Below are 18269 nucleotides of genomic sequence, written 5' to 3'. Positions count from 1 at the left end.
TTCATCATTATATCTCAACCTATTATCTGGTTATCGATTGGATTGACAGACAGACAAATCAATTATTGTCGACACCTTAAGTATTTTAATTTACACATAGAACTCTATTTGTATTTGTTTCAGGTGTTACAAACAGCGGTTAGTTGAAAAAAAAACTTTTATACCTTGTGCAATATGTTGCGAGTGTATAAATATTAACTCTGTTATCTCCCCATTTAGCGTATGTTATTTTATGCATTTAATTCGTCGTTTCTATAGCCGAGCAATGGAAACCAACTCTGTGTTTCTCTTGTCGTGGCAAACTCATAACATTAGTAAGCATCAACGCGTGCATAGGCCTTAGTTTGGTGCTCTTTTGTGTTTTTGAAATTATATACTGTATAATTTAAACTATAATTTATTTCTTATAAAATATTAGTCAATATTAATTATGTCCGCAGTAACTAAAGGTATGTAAGCAATAAATAAATTGTTTTATTATTATTATTTATTATCTTCGTCGACTTTGTACTCTAGCGCTATTGCAACGAGCATGCATACATACATGTACATACGTACCTACGTATGCGGTGAGGCTCTTCATAAATGAGGGCACTTTGTTTTTGCAAAAAAATGAATTTTATTCGTTTTTTTTTTTTTTTATAAATTTAAACTAATATACGACTTTTTAATTAGGTACTGATATATGTATCTGCATTCTCAAACGGTTGTTTAGTTAAGTATATTGGTATCAATTCTTACTTTGTACTCCTTAGACCAACAAGTGGGTGTGTAATATCTGGCCAATCGGAGCGATTTTTTTTTTATGTACAATATGTTTTGATATAGACGTTTGTATGTATATATACATGCGAGAACCGGTGCGTTTGTTTTGATGGTTTTAATGCTTGCACTTTGGACTCTTGAAATCACAAGCCAGTGTATCAGACAAATTGTTTTTGTGTGTTAAAACAGAATTGCGTATGTACAGTGGTGGTTTTATAATTAGAAACGATTTTGCTGGAATCAACAAGGAACGATAGATAGATAGATTATTAATGAAGTAATGCATCGCGATCTAGGGTCTATCATGATGTGAACCCACGGACTTAAGCCTTCTTCTGCAAATTAGTTAATTAGTTCTTTGAACCTGGAAAGGTTGTACCCCAATAGAAGCAGCTTGGCATGGCGCATACCTGCTGCCTGCTGCCAGTGCTGTTCTCTCTCCGTTTTCTCTTCTGTGCGGAGCAGTTCTTTAAGAGTGTGGGATTCCACCGCTATGCATGGTCCTGGCCCAGGCTAGTTCAGCGACCCTCTTATTTCCTTCTATCCCTTTATGCACTGGCACCCAGTTTAGGTGCACCCAGTTGCACAAAGATAGGCGTTTTAGCCTTTCTATACATTCCTCTACTAAAAGCGATTTGATCTCATATGCAGAGATCGCTTTTAGTGCCGCTTGACTATCGCTGAGAATGGCGATGCGCTGATTGCGATAGTTGCGACGGAGGTTTACGTTTACGCACTGACATATAGCAAAAACTTCAGCCTGAAAGATACTTGAGAAGCATCCCATTGGTATGGACAGCTTATTACGCGGTCCTGTAAACCTTCCGGTGTTTTTAAGCCGTCAGTGTATCACTGGATGGTACTGTCTTCCAGCAACATTTCCAGCATGGAATCACTCCAGTCCGTCTTGCTGCCCAGAGTAACTCTGAAGTTCTTTCTGAAATTTATCCTCTTCGTGGTGCCGTCCTTAGAGAGGAGGGCTAGCGGTGTGCTTTCGGCTAGCGCTTCCATCTGTCGAGAGGACTTTAGCTTCCCTCTTTCGCAATCCTCTGCTGACATTAGCAGCATGATATGTTTGACTTTACCTTCCCTCTTTCGCAGCCCTTTGCTGACATTAGCAGCATGGTATGTTTTGCTACCTAAGGTAAACACAAAGAACACCAAATTCAGAAGCGACAATAAAAACTTAAAAATATTTATATAAAATTGGAAAATTGTATTAAATTTTTAGTATTTTTTTTGGATATCCCTTATTTTTTACAACATTGTCTACCCTTCGTGGTAAACTTTGGATTAATCGTTGGTATGTTTGCAGTGATATGCTGTTCCAACATTGTTGAACCATTTGAAACAACTCGTCATTATTTCGCAGTTTTTTGTCATTAAGATCTCGTTTTACAATTGCCCATAAGTTTTCAATTGGATTGAGATTAAGACTTTGCGGAGGCCAATCCAAAGCATCAATATTTTTATCCGAAAGCCACCTTTTTACTAACCTTGAAGTGTGTTTAGGGTCGTTAACGTGCTGGAAAATGTAATGTACTGCATTAATTATTATTAATGGCTCCAAATACCATTTTTTTGGAACAGGAAAAACTTTGTGCAATAGCTGACATTGACAATTTCTCCTTTTGATAGCACCTAACAATTAACTCTCTCATTTTGGGAGTACATGACTTTCCTTGCCCATTCTAATAATTAAAACGCTTTTAATTGAACATTGTTTAATTGAAGTATACTCACTTTATCGCTAAGTTCAAAAAAATTCAAGAATCAAAATAAAAACCTGCGCGTTTCTAATTACGTAGCCAGCCAAGAAACACAAATCGGGAAATAATTTAAATTCTTTCACTAACCAATCAGCAAATAGTCAAATTTAATAATATCGTTCAAAGTTTACAATACGAATAACGGTGATTATAATTTACAGCGCGCGTATTAAAAAAAGTATACAGTGATTTGATTTTTTTGAGCATATCGTTTCTAATTACAAGGCCACCACTGTATGTGGCAAATTCGTGACGTAAATATACATACATATGTACTTATAACAAAAGATCAAAACATATTTTTATACATGCTGATGTTTGAAAGCAGAGATAACAAAAGGGACCGAACTCATCTATTTTAAATTTGAACTTTGTATTTGTGCGCACATATCAATTTTTTTTTTGCAAATTCATGAAAGCATTTTACTTAAAATTTTATTGCAGGAATTTACATAGTAGGTGCAAAGCGTACTGCTTTTGGTACGTTCGGTGGTGCCTTAAAGAGTATCAATCAAACACAATTACAAACTGTCGCTGCCAAGGCTGCACTGGATGCTGCTGGACTACGTGGCGAACAAGTCGACACTGTGATCATTGGAAATGTTATTGCCGTGAGTTGAATAATTTAATAGCGTAATTTATATTCTTAAAAAGAAATCAAAAGGGTTTAAGAGCTTTCACAAGTACAAGATGTGTTATCCTATCGCACATTGTGGAAATGGGCGAACTCACGCCAACTTCGCTTATATCACATTTTTAAATTGCATTACAAAAACATTGTCAAAATAGTGCATTTTACGTGTTCCATCTCGCGTCTAAAAATTATCGAAATCGGACTATAACTTTTCAAGGTCCCATATACCGGATATGTGGGCCTCACTGCCTATAGTAAACTCGGGTCCATAGCCCCAATAAATATAAATAATTATTAACTAGTGGGATAACCCCGTCGTTTCTCCGGATATATTTCAGCATTTCCTTATCGGTAATGTTTTGAATGTGAATTCTTCATTTCCACTTAACTATGTGTTAAGTTTATAAGGCAGCTATATGCTATAGTAAGCCGATCCGAACAATTTCTTCCAATATTACATTATTTCTATGTACAATAACTCAAACCAAATTTGAGAATGAGAAAGTTTCCCATGCAAGTATTTGATTCCGATCATTCAGTTTGTATGGCAGCTATATGTCATAGTGGTCCGATATTGGCAGTTCCGGCAAATGAGCAGCTTCTGGAAGAGAAAATGATGTTTGCAGAATTTCAAAACGATATCTTAAAAACTAAGGGACTAGTTCGACTCAGTCATCATTTAAATATATACTTTATAGGGTTTCCGTAGCTTTCTTCTTGGTGTTACAAACTTCGTGATAAACTTAATATACCCTGGAAATGGGAAATAGAGTAAATTTTTTAACGCAGCCGTTTTAGTGGATTTTAGTGCTCCCGTTATGCAGAGAGAAATGAGCACTGTATTCTTCAAACAATTTTCTGCATGAATATGGATAAATTCTTCTAGACCTTGACCTTAACATCCTTATCCTAATACTAATTACAGATCCTATTGTTGATATTTTCCTAATATACTCCATATTTAGTTGAGTTTATATCACATACATACATACATATGTATATCTCATTTCAGTTAATTTGTTTGATGTTAATAAAATGTTTCGGACAAGAGTATTAATGATGCAAGTGAATCTATAATCAATTATAAAAGATGTAATAAATACGGTTTCCTAAAATAATGCATGTTGAATTCTTAAATATTAAATATAAAAAAAAATATTTAATTTATGTTAGGCAAAATGTCATTTAAATAATGTTCCACATACTTTTGCAGGCTTCTGCCACAGATGGCATTTACTTGCCACGTCACGTCAGCCTTAATTGTGGCATACCAATTGAGACACCAGCACTAGCAATTAACCGGCTATGCGGCTCTGGATTTCAATCTATTGTGAACGGCGCACAGGACATATTGGTGGGCAGTGCTAAGGTTGCGTTAACCGGTGGTGTCGAGAATATGTCACAGGCACCATTTGTTGCACGCAACATCCGTTTTGGCACCACTTTAGGCGCCAACTATAATTTAGAAGATTCTCTGTGGTCTGGACTAACAGATTCATACTGCAAATTACCTATGGCGTTAACTGCCGAGAATTTAGCTGAACAATTTAAAATCACACGTGAGCGTGTCGACGAATTTTCACTTCGTTCGCAACAAAACTGGGCAAGAGCACAAAAGGAAGGCGTTTTTAATAGCGAAATTACACCCATTAAATTGAAAGTAAAGGGTAAAGAAGTCGATTTTGTTGTTGACGAACACCCAAGGCCACAAACCACAATTGAGGGATTGGCTAAGCTGCCATCACTGTTCAAGAAAAATGGCGCAGTCACTGCTGGCACAGCTTCGGTAAATTAAATATTTTCGTTATAATCATTTGGTACTTTTTAACAATGTTCTCATTATAGGGTATTTCTGATGGTGCGGCTGCCGTTATCGTCGCCTCTGAAGAAGCTGTGAAGGAGTATAATTTGAAGCCACTTGCTCGACTTGTTGCTTACTCATTCGTTGGTGTGAAACCAGAAATTATGGGCTTTGGTCCAGTGCCAGCCATCCAAAATGTACTAAAAGTTAGTGGCAAGAAACTGGAGGACATTGACCTAATTGAGGTGATTACTGCGAAACTTTCAAAGCATTTCTTAAAATATTTAATATATTTATACTTTCATTACTTTAAATAGATTAACGAAGCCTTTGCCGCTCAAACACTTGCCTGTGTCGATGCGCTGGGTCTGGATATATCTAAGTTGAATGTTAATGGCGGCGCTATTGCCGTTGGTCATCCATTGGGTGCAAGTGGTTCACGCATTACTGGTCATTTGGTGCACGAAATGAAGTAAGTATTTAACGCATTTTGGTTGTATTGAATGGAAATTTTATTGTACAAACACTTATTTTCCTTATAGGCGCAAGAACTTGAAGTACACCATTGGTTCGGCGTGTATTGGCGGCGGTCAAGGTATAGCCCTGTTGTTGGAGTCTGTTTAAAAAGCTGTGAAAGTCAAACTACTATTTTGCATTTAATTCATTTGCCAATACTTCAAAAGTGTAGCAATATAGATCTAAGCATTATTAATATCATTTTTTGTTATTAATATACATACATATATAGAATTTTTACCAAGTTATCGTTTTTTAATACTTTAGTATAAAATAGAACGCCAGTTGCCTTTCATAACAAGAGAGGAAATCAATGTTTTTGTTTTTTTCGAAATGGTCTCTTATCTCTTTGAAAAAAAAAAAAACAATTATAAAGGATAGAATTGTGTATTTTCAAGGATTCAGAAACGAGCCTAGTCATTTAGTGCAGCCGAAATTGAGTACTATGTTTTCAACGTTGAGCAATTTAAAAGCAATATACAAGACTAATTGGTAGGTATTAGATGCTTTCGCATACAGCTTCCGCAGACGATTTTTGAGGAAATCAATGGATCTTTCGGGGTTATATACAGTGAGAAGACCGAAAAAGGTGAATTTTCTAGATTTTTTCTGAGAAAACTTTATAATAATGTAGATTCTATATATATAATGTTAAATCTAGTAAAGCAAATAGAATAATCAAAATAAACTTTTTTGACAAAATGGCGGTTTCGCAAAAAATAAGTTTTTGAACAAAATTAAATTTAAAAAAATATATTTATTGCCGGGAAAAGGTTTTCGTTTAATTACTAAAAAATATATTTAAGAAGCTCGGTTTAGTCTTTTTCGAGTAACGTGGGTCACCGACTTTAAAAACATCATTTTGAAAAAAACTCGGGAAAAACGGGTAGTCCTAAATATATGTAAATTAAGAAAAAAAAATCGATTTTTTGGAAGTTCCATCTGTATACAACCCCTTAACGACCATAGCTATAATATTATATATGTATGTGACTATTATTTTAACTCTATACCTATGTCTACTATATCTCTGATAGAAGAAAAATTATTATATTTTTAACAAATATTAATGTTGCTTGCTCTTTTTGTATCAGCTCATTTATAGTTTCTTGAAATTAAAATTCGCATTTTTAATGTTTTTGTTGTAACGGCAGAATTCATTTTTAATCTTTCAGTACAGTATTTGGAAATAGAAATTTGAAACAAAATTTAAATGTTGATTCAATTGTATATTCAATGCATTATTTGCAAACCTAATCCATCGAAGTTTACACCTGGACACCACTTTCCGCTAAAATATGGATCCTATGGAACATATTAAAATAAACACGAATATTTTAACCTTCGTGCTTTAAGTACAGTAAGACCTCGCTTAATGCTTAGGATACGTTTAATATGTAAATAAAACTAAACAACACACAAAAATATAAACAATAAAAAATAATATACTTATAAAAACAAATAAACAATTCTAAGTGAGTCAGATCCTTCGGTTTATTTTTTGTTTTCAATTTTCTGCGTTTTTGTCAAGTAGGCATTATTAACGTCCTTATCCTATGCGTTCTGTTAAAAGTCATTGATAAATGGATAAAGCATCTTACACTTAATTTTCAATAAATTGGTCCATCATTTTAATTATAATGGTCTATTTGCTGTTCTACCAAATCACTCCTATCAAAGTAATGAATTCCTTGATTTCATCTTTAAAAATACTATCTGTTGTTTCTTGAACTATTCCTTTGACATCTTGCACATTATCGACTGAATGTGCAATGTCTTTGCACTCGTATTATTTAAATCTGACGAAATATTCTTCCATATTTCTTTCAAAGATCTTTCTGTTATCTCATTTCAAGAAAGGTTTATGCATTCATGATATTGTAGTTTTTCCAAACTTCTCTCATACTTAGTTTGCTTCTCTCCACTGCATATTTTTTAAACATTTGCTTTAATGTTAGCCGCTAGTAATAAGCCTTGGATATAAAATCTTGGTCCATTCGGTTCGGTTAAATGGTTAGGTGGATTTCGGTGGTACAAAAAAATGTACTTTTACGATTTTTTTCTTATATAAGCAATCATATATTTGAAAAATATAATACGGCATATCAGAGGCACACATTTGAACAAAGTCTCCTGAAATTTTAATATAAAAATGTTGAAAATTAAGCCGTTGAGACCTCAACTCCCTGAGTGTCTCACAAAAAAAGTGCTTTCGCCGTTGATAGCATAACTTATTATTGGTTCATCAAAAATTAAAAAAACTAAACATATTCCGTTAATACATAAGTAAATCGGTTTTGAAAGAAGGAAATAAAAATTTTTTTAAATTTTCCTTTTTTTTCAGACTTTGAACAGAATAAATGTTTTGGKAAAATTTTGCCATTTATTGGTAAAAAAATAAGTTGTAATGAAAAATCTTTTGTTACTTTCTTGAAATCGTGTCCACCAACATCAAAAACACAGTTTCGAGATAAACGCGCTTAAAGACGGGGCACAAGTTCTCAAGGCTGTATCTACGAAACTATTACTCAGATCAACTTGAAAATTTAGGACAATATTCTAGAGGTGTCGTAAAAAAAAGACAAACACGTAAATATATTAAAATCGATTTTTAGAAATTATCAAACCCATCTAATCCATTAAAGTATGTATGTTGGAACAGGTTGATTTAAAGGGAGCCAAAAAAGCGGAAATACGCTAATGCGGGAAATGGATCATCCTGAACAACTTTGCTCTAGAAAATATGGGTATAAAACCGGGTTCTGAGCCAGCGAATTTTATGCGAAAGATTGTCTCACAAATAACAATTTTTCTTCTCATTGTTCTAATAAAATACTGTCAAAGTTTCATGACATTTCAAACAATCGTCTTCAAGGCCTCAAAGTGACATTCTTTGGTTATTTATGTTAGACAGGAAATAAAAGAATTTCGTATTTTGATAAACCTTCGAGATGGTAAAAACCTCGTCGGTGGAAAGCAATGGCTTTCATAGTGTAACGGCCTATATGACCCACCATATTCAACTAAAAAGTATAGGTTGGCTGACTTTCCATAACAACCCAAATTATGTATCCGGTTCAGGAAAGCCGTAAGAGCCAATTACGTCAGAAAACATCACAAACTTTCTTGAAATTTAGTTGGATAACCGCAGAAGAAGTTAATTACATCATTTATCAAATATATAAATACAAATAATTTGGGTCTGATGATATGCTTTCAGACCATTCTGTCTGCATCACCAAAGTGATTGAGGGCATCATACACTATTCCCCCAATCACCAAATTCATCAGATTTAAACACTGGGGGTATTCTAAAATTGATTTTTTTTGCATATTCTTAAAGACTGGACCTTTAAGAATATATTCCCCAAAGGAATTTTTAAAATTGCTATTATATACCGACTTATAGCTATTTTAGTGACGCAGCGTGCAAACCGGCTCTGCAGGAATGGCCGATTAACGAAATGTAAGTATAGACTGCCTGCAGTTAGACTCAAATCTTTAATCGCGTTTTTCTCGAAACTACTATTTTCTACACTTCTGACATGATTTCTCAAGTTCTAATGAACCGATTAACTTGAAATTTGGTGTGGACCTTCTTTATATATCTCTCTATGGTTGGAACTAGGATTATTAATAAATTTTGGTTTTTAGTATTTTTAAAAATTTTTATCTTTGCCAAAAAATCGTCAAAAAATTCAAATAGTCGCCATTTACTGAAAATTTTTATTTTTATTTATCCTAGTTCAGACCATAACGGCATTGTACTGATTAAAAATTGTTTTTTTTTTTTCAGATTCAACTTTTGGAATCGTGTCAGGAAGGGCGCGCCGTTATTTTCAACCCCCGCCACGCCTCCACGCAGTTAATCAAAATATCACAATTTTTTTATATTTTTTTTTTTGTATTCTTAAAATATCTGATAAAAAATTTGATAGTAAAAATGTTCTTAGTTTTTTTTTTTATTGGAATTTAAAAAATGCCGTTAAATAGCATTTCTAGACTGGAATTCCCCCTTGAAATAGAAACAAACGCGCATTTTGAAGATTTCAAAGCTTCACACTCACAAACCGGTATCGAAGCGTTGAAGAGTACAGAATATGTCGAAGAATTTTTCTTTCAAAAATATTACTTCATTGTTAGACTAAAATTGTTCTATTCATATACATGTATCTTTTCAAAAACCCTTGAAAATACATATGTATATGCGGCTTTATATTTTTTAAACATGTTATTTTCATGTGTGGTCAAGAATATATCTTTACTGCAAAGTTAATGTTTTGTCAGAGGCTGGTTGGAATAAATTCAAAGTCGCACATACTTTGCAGCAATTGTGACCGTAAGTCAACAAGAATTGGCCGAATCATTTTCATTCCAGGACGTCAATAGTCTTGGGTTTATTTGCGTAGGAAAGGGACTTCACATAACCTCATAAAAATTAATCGAGCGTAGTTAAATCGCTCCATTTTGGAGGCCACATGTAGCGCCGTTTTGTCCTCGATAAAAGTACTTTTCCATGCAAGGATAAGTATATTAAGTTTGTATAATAGTTATAAGTAAGAGTGATCCGAATTGTCGACAAATGAGCAGCTGCTTTGGAAGAATAGATGTGAGCAAAATTTCAGACAATTGAGGGACTAGTTCCCGTATATACAGACAGACGAACGGATAGATAGACAGACAGTCGGTGATGGCTAAATCGTATATAAATATATTTAACCCTTAAGGTGTTACACACTTCGTGGTAAACTTAATTTACTCTGTTGAGGGTATAAAAATGTAATAAAAATAAGTTGTTGTAAACGGAGCTCCAATTTTATCTCCACCGTCCTGTGTGTACTATTGTCTATGTAATGAGGGTGTAGAGATGCGGCTTTATGGTGCAGCTTTACTTTTCTTAATATTAGTTAAACGCAAATATAATATTTTGCTAAAGTATAATTAATTGCTATCAGTAGATTAAGACTTCGTGATCGTGTTTGAATAACAAATACATTACATACCATACATATGTAGACATTTATTTATTTGAACACCAATTTATGTTACTCAATTACAAAGTTCAATTTGAGTTTTCAAGAGATTACAATAATACTTTTCAGTACATAATAATTAACAATTAATACCACACTTAGCAAAATTTCTAAAATAAATTATATATAATATCTGTGAACTATCCTTTAAAATCAACATCCTGCCTCTGACAATCGGTAAACCTTTCAAAAAAAATTTCGCTTTCTTTTCTTACTAATTTTACTGTTATATGTAATATAACTGTAGCGGCATTAAACGAGAGGAATTCAAGAGTTTCTCTTCGTCCCTTTGAGTTAAAAAAAAAGAATTGTGCAGGGTGGATCCCGGTAGTGACAATTATTCATCAAGATGTAGTTTGAAAAGGAGTCGCCCTTTGGCAGTAAAATCATCATTCAACAGAGACTAAGTCTTTTAAATAAGAATATCAATAAAAACTTTAAATTATTACCATGCGAATATTTATTGAATAAGCTGAATGTCGACTACCAGAGGATATTTTTTTAGACAAGTGGTTCTCAATGAAGCAATACTTTGTTAGAAAAGGTACTTGAATTATTAACCGCGTAAGTGCTGCCTACGCCAACCAAGAATAATTCAATTATTATACTATATGTTTAGTTTACAATTTCAAAGGGAAGAGACTTACTTCGGAACAACGTTTGAAAATTGTACAAATTAATTACCGAAATTCGGTACGCGCGACGCATTGCGCGCTGCGTTCAATATTCGGTCGACATTAGAGATCAGTAGAGTTGGTAATTCGAGCAATCATGGATCGTTTTCACACCACGTTTCTTCTTCTTCTTTATCGCCGAGTTAACAACAGCGCGTCAATTGTTTCTTCTTTTGGCAATTTGGCGCCATTTCAAAACACCAAGCGCGGCTAGATCCTTCTCCACCCGATATCTCCAAAGGAGTGAAGGTATTCCTCTTATTCGGCTTCCAACAGCGCGTCAATCGTTTCTTCTTTTGGCAATTTGTTGTTGTTTGGTTGTTCCTCTCCACCTGATCTCTCCAACGGAGTTAAGGCATTCCTGTTCCTCTGCTTCCCCCGGCGGGTACAGAGTTGAATACATTCAGAACTGGATTGTCTCCATCCATACGGACGACATCACCTAGCCAGCCGTCCTTACCACCATCACTTAATGTACTGAACTAAATCAATGTCGTCGTATAACTCTTACAGCTTATCGTTCTATCGAATACGTTGCCAAAGCGCAAAGGACCATAAATCTTCCGCAGAACCTTTCTCTCGAAAACTCGTAACGTTGATTCATCAGGTTTTGTCATCGCCCATGCCTCTGCACCATATAACAGGTGATGATGAGTGACTTATAGAGTTTGGTCTTTGTTCGTCGAGACAAGACGAGTTATCAATTGCCTACTCAGTCCGAAGTTAATACTGGTTCCAAGATAGACGAAATTATCTACGATTTTGAAGTTATGACTGTCAACAGTAACGTTGGAGCCAAGTGTCGAGTGCGACGACTGAATGTTTGATGACGGGAGATATTTCGTCTCCCCTCGTTCACTACCAGATCCGTTTGCTTCCTTATCCAGTTCGGAGAAAGCAAAACTAACGGTGCGGTTGTTGAGGCCAATCATATCAATATCAATAAAACTACCCGATTTGGAGTCATGATAATCCACAAACCATTGTTGAGACGCCGTTACATATTCAAAATGTCACTGTTTGGTGTACTCTGAAGGCAAATGATTCCCATTGTTCCATATTTCTTCAAAAATGAAGCCATAATTTTACAGTCAATGGGGATCGCCATGATTAATGACTTTTTCGGGCCTGAAAATGAGAATATTGCTGTGGATCGACTTTTTGTTCCAACAAGACGGCGCTATATGCCTTAGAGCCAGCGACACAATCAATTTATTGACGAAGACTCCTGTGGTGTAGCCACTAAGATCGTTCGATTTAACACCGATTGTGTGAGTTCGTTTGTCTATGTAGATACACTCGAAACAATTGACGCCTCGAAAGAGAATGGTCGAAAATTGTTATTGTCGGATGGAATTTATTCGGGATCTAATCTATATCCAACAGATTTTCAATTGTGTTTATCGAAAAAAACATATTACTTGCTTAGAGCTCGCAGAGTTGAAGACCTCACTTAGCATTTGAGACTTCAACGAATAACTCCACTTTGGTACTGGTGGCATTTCTTACACGGCACTTATACACACCCCAAATGAATTGCGTACTTATAAGTGAATCTCCGAGCACAATTAGAGACCGCTGTGAATTTAAGAGACATAAGAGATATGTTAGGTGGCCAACTTAACGCCGACCACAAATTGCTAACAAGTGTGCGCATACCTTCCTCTGAGATCAGGAAAATTATTGTTATTACTTATATTTTTTCCATGTCATCGCTCGTGCTCAACAACTCAAACTTACTCTCACTTGCTCACAGGTATCAAAAGAGTTAATCAAAAAGCTGCCCACTGTTGCCGCCCGCTGGCTCTAGCTACAAATCCAACTACGACAACTCAGTAGACAACTTACACAACCGGAATATATAAGCGATAGAGACGGTGCTGCGCCGCAAGCTCCCAATTTAGTGCTCAATTTAAGGTAGAGCATTTTATAATTCTTCATTGGTTCGATTGTGTGTAAGTACGTGTGTATATTTTCTCACCCGCTAAATGAACAAATATAAGGAAAATATTATTACAATAATACGAGGCACAAGAAAGCACAATATCGCGCAGGAAAATTTATTTTGTTTGTATATGTTCTTTTTTCTGCTGACGACTGTAGTGGCTGCGCTGCAAACAAATTGTGATCATTGCTATATGGCTCATTGCCGAGAGTACACAGTGTGTGGAAATTGCACTTCCTTTTATAAAATTTGGTATGTAATAGGACCGAAAGGTGCAAGTAACGGGAAAAAGTGAGAGGTTGGAAATGGATAACAGTTTGATGTTGTGGTACCGCCGATAATGTAGGGCTCTTTCGATTTACAAAATTGTGTTTTTTTGTAACTAATAGTACAAGGTTTCAAGGTATTCTAACGATTACTCATAGTTCTCAGAAAGATTTGTTTAAATAAATTTTTAAAGGAATGTATTAAGATATCTCTATCTTGTCAACTACCCCAAAAAAAAAGTAGTTTCACGTTAACGTTTACCGGGTCACGACACAAAAACGGCTATAACTTCTGAAATGATTTTAGTTTTGGAAAAATCTTTTTTGTATTTTTGAATATCAAAACTATCGAAATATGCAAAAAAAATTTAAATTTTTTTCAAATTTCGAGACTAGAATACAGGGTTTGTCCGGAAAGTAATAGAAATTATTTTCTTCCGCCGCGACATTACTTCGGAGCGTGCGAGCACAGACTGGATTCGGTAGAGAGCGTTCCCAGTTAACGAACGAGCGACTGGCCAATTGTCTCCCAGCACCTGAAGAGTCATAAAAGGGACATATTTCTGTGAGCGATGCAAGCCGAAAATGCAGCAGAGGTACGCAATGAAATTTTGTGTGAAACTAGGGAAATCTGCGACAGAGACTTTAGATATTATCAAGCAGGCTTACCTAGATGTTTCTTTAGTAAGAAGTGGTGTGTTTCGGTGGCACCAGTCGTTTTGGAAGGGCTGGGAAAAAATCGCTGACGAACAACGTACTGGGAGACCTGCGACTTCGACAAAAACCGACAATATGACTCGAATGCGCAAAGTTTTGCACACAAATCGTCGACTAAGTATTCGTTTAATTGTCCAGATGTAAAATTTCTCAAAATCTGTGCTTCATGAAATTGTAACGGAACACTTGAACATGCACAATCACTGACGACCAGAAATTTCGGCGAGTTCAAGGTGCCAAGAAAATTTGAACAAGTGTGAAAGTGACCCTCAGCCACCCCGTTTCCTTGCCTGAAAAGGCCGATGAAAGACAAGAATTTTGAGACGACAGAAGGGATCCAAGCGGCATGCACCACGGCTCTTAAGGCTATTCCAGAGAATGCCTTCCGTGACGCCTTCAATGCTTGGAAATCGCGCTGGCGGCGTTGCATCTACGCAGAAGGAGCCTATTTTGAAAGTTTTTAAAGCATTGTAACGATGGGTTTTCTAATTTATTTTAAATCGACTCAGTCATATTACTTTCCGGACAATCCCTGTACCTCTTTATGTTAACTTCGAAATTGTGCGCACAAACCGAATGTATACAAAATGTTTTCGTAGACTGGAAAGAAGTTTTTCTTTATGGTCGTGACAAGTTTGATCTCAATATGTCAATTAGTAGGCGAAATGTTTTTCTGACAATCTTTGAAAGGAATTTAACTACAAACTTTCCAATGGAATGACTGCTACAAAATCGTAGAAAATATTACATAAGCTGTAATCGTTCCAAACGACTTGGCGACGTAGTTAAAGATCTTAAATTTGTCAAACGCATTATTACTGGTGAGGTAATAATTTCTGAATATGATTTCGAAACGTCGATCAATCTAGCGAATGTCGCTTCAAAATGAGCCGAAAACAGAATATAGTACAACATTTAATGTTAAATTTGATCAACTGATATTTCGTTTACTTCTAAGTACGTATGCTAGTCGTCTTTTAACAAGGTTCAGAATTACTAAGAAGAAGGTATATTGAATCATAAAAATAGTCCAGTATATTTTCCCTAAAAATTGGTTCAAATTATTGGATCTAGCTAAATATATTATATTTCAATAACAACATTGATAAGAGCTCAGTTTCCAGCTTGTTTAAGGAATTTTGATGTTTTGAGAGGATTGAATATTCCACAGAATTTCACACATTTGAATTAGAAGTTTACTTACTTTTAAAACACTCCAAAAATGGAGAAAACTCATGAGTTAGGGTTGTTGCTTCTGTAGAGAGATTTTCTTATTTTAACATGTACTCTTTTGACGATCTCTACTATAGTTGCTTCCAGTTTCTAACAATTTCTTCTCTCAATTACTTCTTCTTGTCATAACCGTTTGATACTTACTGTTGAAAAGTTCATTGTATGAAAAACAATCAAATGATATATAAATTTGATAAAACTCAATAAAATAGCAGGGAGTGAAAAACTTCAGATGATTGATAAGATAATTATGAAATGAGATTTGAACTTAAAATATGTGGAATATGGAAGAAAATAGTGTTTCGCTCAGACAACTTATTTTTTGCGCCAACTTTCATCGACACGAAACCACTGTGCTTGCTTTCACGTCATTACCCACAGACACAAGTAGTGTTTGCTATCTCGGCCGCTTCTTCGTTTGATCGCAATCTTGACGTTGTTGACTGTGTAGCTCCTCGCTAGCGCTACAGCTGACTTCGGCTGCTACTTAGCTGGCGGTCTGGCTGGTTGGCTAACTTGCTGATGTCAACCACAAGGAGAGCGAAATAATGTATTGTGTTATTGAGCAGCTCGCCAGCTATAGCTACAACTTTGCTACTTTCAATTAATGCGAATTGTATTGTAGGTGCGCACATACGAATCGTTAAAGAGCACAAAAGCTACTCAGAAGACTATACGAACTCATACCCGGTACACGTACCGCATGTATTCGCGCCGCGCGACGACAACCGCAACCGCTTTATTCCACAGCTTTTTCAAGTAAACAGCCATCGCACCGTATCTACCTTTTATAATATTATATTTAGTACTCGTAGAAGTTAACGTCGATGACGGCGAACGACGGTTCGTAGTTTGCTTTAAAATTTTAAACGGTTGTGAGAATCCAACGTGCTTTCGAACTGCTCTGGGGGCTTTACATTTTTACGGTATTTATTAAATTCCAATCTGCAAATTCGGAAACAGCGACGGAGAAAAGCTAGATTTCGCTGAAACCGCACCGGTCGACCCAAAGATATTGCAAAAATTTTCACTGAGGTAAAAACATACATACATACATGCATATGTACGTATCTGCTTAAGTGGCTGTGTACAAGTATAGAGTTATGGGTATAAGCAATTAAAGTGTGATGATATCAAATATTATATTTATATGAATAATGTGAGGTGTTGATTGGCAAAAAAAAACTAATTATTTGTCATTTTCAATGAGTGTTGTTGTGATATCGAGTTGGTTGACGTCTTGTAAAAGAAATAGAAGAAGAAAATGTATTGTTCGAAAATCGACTAGCATTTGTGCAAAATTTAATGTAAACGAGCCGTACGAATTGTTCGCATATAATTTTCGTATATTCTTCACGTGAGGGTTTGCTGTAATCACCAGTCGCCATATCTCATATCTCAGACCTAAAGTAGCTGCTAGACCTGTGTACATATCTGCATACATAGATACAAATACACTTGCCTATATAATATAATTTCATATCTGCCTGCATGTGTGGCTTTGTAGCTACCAACATACATACATATGTATGTACGTAGGTATAACAATAATTCGCAAAATATGACAATATTAAGTGGTACGAATATAAACTATGAAATATGGCCTGTAGAAATGTCAAGTAGCTGGATATCTACTATATGCTCTATCGTATATACACACAAACATATGCATAAATATTCATAAGTAAATATATAATGTGTGTTAATGCGCAAATACATACACTCTATATAGTACATTCACAAGTGAACTTTGTTGCTCAGCCGCAGTGTTGATAGTGTTAACGGTGGTGAGACAATAATTATGACGGTAACGCTGCTGAGCAATAATAACAAAAGTGATTATGAACGATGATCTTGGTGTCGTAATAGCAAGAAAACTTCAACTAGAAAAGTGCTTAAGTGTTGCAGCAAAAGTAATAAAAACATAACAACATATGTATGTATGTATGTACATATATCATATGTACTTATGCATTTATATGTATAACTATATGCGAAAATATATGCATACATATATAAACAATAATTAAAGTTAAAAAAAATTAAGGAAATAAACGATGACAAGTCATTTTACCAGCGCGAAAAATATATGCAGAAATTGACCGAAAATACAGTGAAAAAATCATTAAGAAAATTAAAAAAATATATATAAAAGAAGAGTAAAATGTTTCGCAATTATTTTTTGCTCATCACAACTGATTAATTAGCAGATTTATAAACTACATCAAGATTTTAAGTGGATTATATACGCAAAAGAATCATATTCTCATCTAAATTTACTAAACAAATCTGCAATATTTATAAATATACTGGATTTACTCTAAAGGGGTCAGTAGGGTAATCTGGCCTTTTTTTTCGGAGAAATTTTTATTTTACACCAGAACTTTTTTCACATATCATGAGGTATATCGTGGAGTGTATAAACCGCCAGTTTAAAATAGTGTGTTTTGAGAAAAACGCGTTGAAAGTTTGTGGTGTGCACTCCGAGCGCTCCGAACGTCGAGCGGTATTATTATTTTTAGGTCTTTTTCGAAACCTTCCAATGGTAAAGTGGATTTCTACATTGTTTCTAAGGGTTTAAGGGAACAGAAAATGCAAAAAAAAAAAATTTGAAAAAATATTTAAAAAAAAGGAAAAGTTTCCTTATTTCTAACTAAAAACAGTAGAACACAAAGCTCGAAAACGCGGGTATATTTTAACTCTAAAATAATTACTTCTTTTTTTAATTTTTAATTATAAGTTTTGGATCATTTATTTCTCAATCCAGTTTTTGGATTTAAATCTAAAAATAAAATTAACTTTGGTTTTTCGAATAATATATTTTTATACTCTCGCAACAAAGTTGCTAAGGAGAGTATTATAGTTTTGTTCACATAACGGTTGTTTGTAAGTCCTAAAACTAAAAGAGTCAGATAT

At 34.9% G+C, this 18269-nt stretch overlaps 2 protein-coding genes across 4 annotated transcripts in view; both read left to right on the top strand.

Moving 5' to 3' along the window:
- Positions 1–294: 294 nt before the first annotated feature.
- Positions 295–5729, top strand: LOC108965468 (3-ketoacyl-CoA thiolase, mitochondrial). Its single transcript, XM_018927910.1, has 6 exons — positions 295–449; positions 2979–3145; positions 4382–4954; positions 5014–5214; positions 5287–5441; positions 5512–5729. Exons 1-6 carry the CDS (start codon positions 431–433, stop codon positions 5591–5593), a joined length of 1197 nt encoding a protein of 398 aa, XP_018783455.1. The 5' UTR covers positions 295–430; the 3' UTR covers positions 5594–5729.
- A 7328-nt stretch (positions 5730–13057) lies between these two features.
- Positions 13058–18269, top strand: part of LOC108965464 (mucin-5AC) — a 24246-nt gene continuing 19034 nt past the window's right edge. For 2 of the 3 annotated variants that reach the window (XM_018927906.1, XM_018927904.1), the window contains exon 1: positions 15978–16388. The gene's annotated coding sequence lies outside the window, so the exon portion shown is untranslated. Of the gene's footprint in view, positions 13148–15977; positions 16389–18269 lie in introns of those variants that run through there. The other variant, XM_018927905.1, reaches the window with a different exon arrangement.

This window comes from Bactrocera latifrons, unplaced genomic scaffold (genome assembly GCF_001853355.1).
Source record: "Bactrocera latifrons isolate USDA-ARS-PBARC rearing strain unplaced genomic scaffold, ASM185335v1 scaffold_14, whole genome shotgun sequence".
Lineage (NCBI taxonomy): Eukaryota > Metazoa > Arthropoda > Insecta > Diptera > Tephritidae > Bactrocera > Bactrocera latifrons.
The sequence above is the reverse complement of the archived record's forward strand: the minus strand, read 5'-3'. Positions and strand labels throughout refer to the sequence as shown.

What these genes read in the sequence shown, in the direction of transcription:
- LOC108965468 (XM_018927910.1), top strand. An exon ending in TCATTGGAAATGTTATTGCC is followed by an intron (nt 3,146 to 4,381) that starts GTGAGTTGAATA and finishes ATACTTTTGCAG; the next exon opens with GCTTCTGCCACAGATGGCAT. An exon ending in CATTTGGTGCACGAAATGAA is followed by an intron (nt 5,442 to 5,511) that starts GTAAGTATTTAA and finishes TTTTCCTTATAG; the next exon opens with GCGCAAGAACTTGAAGTACA.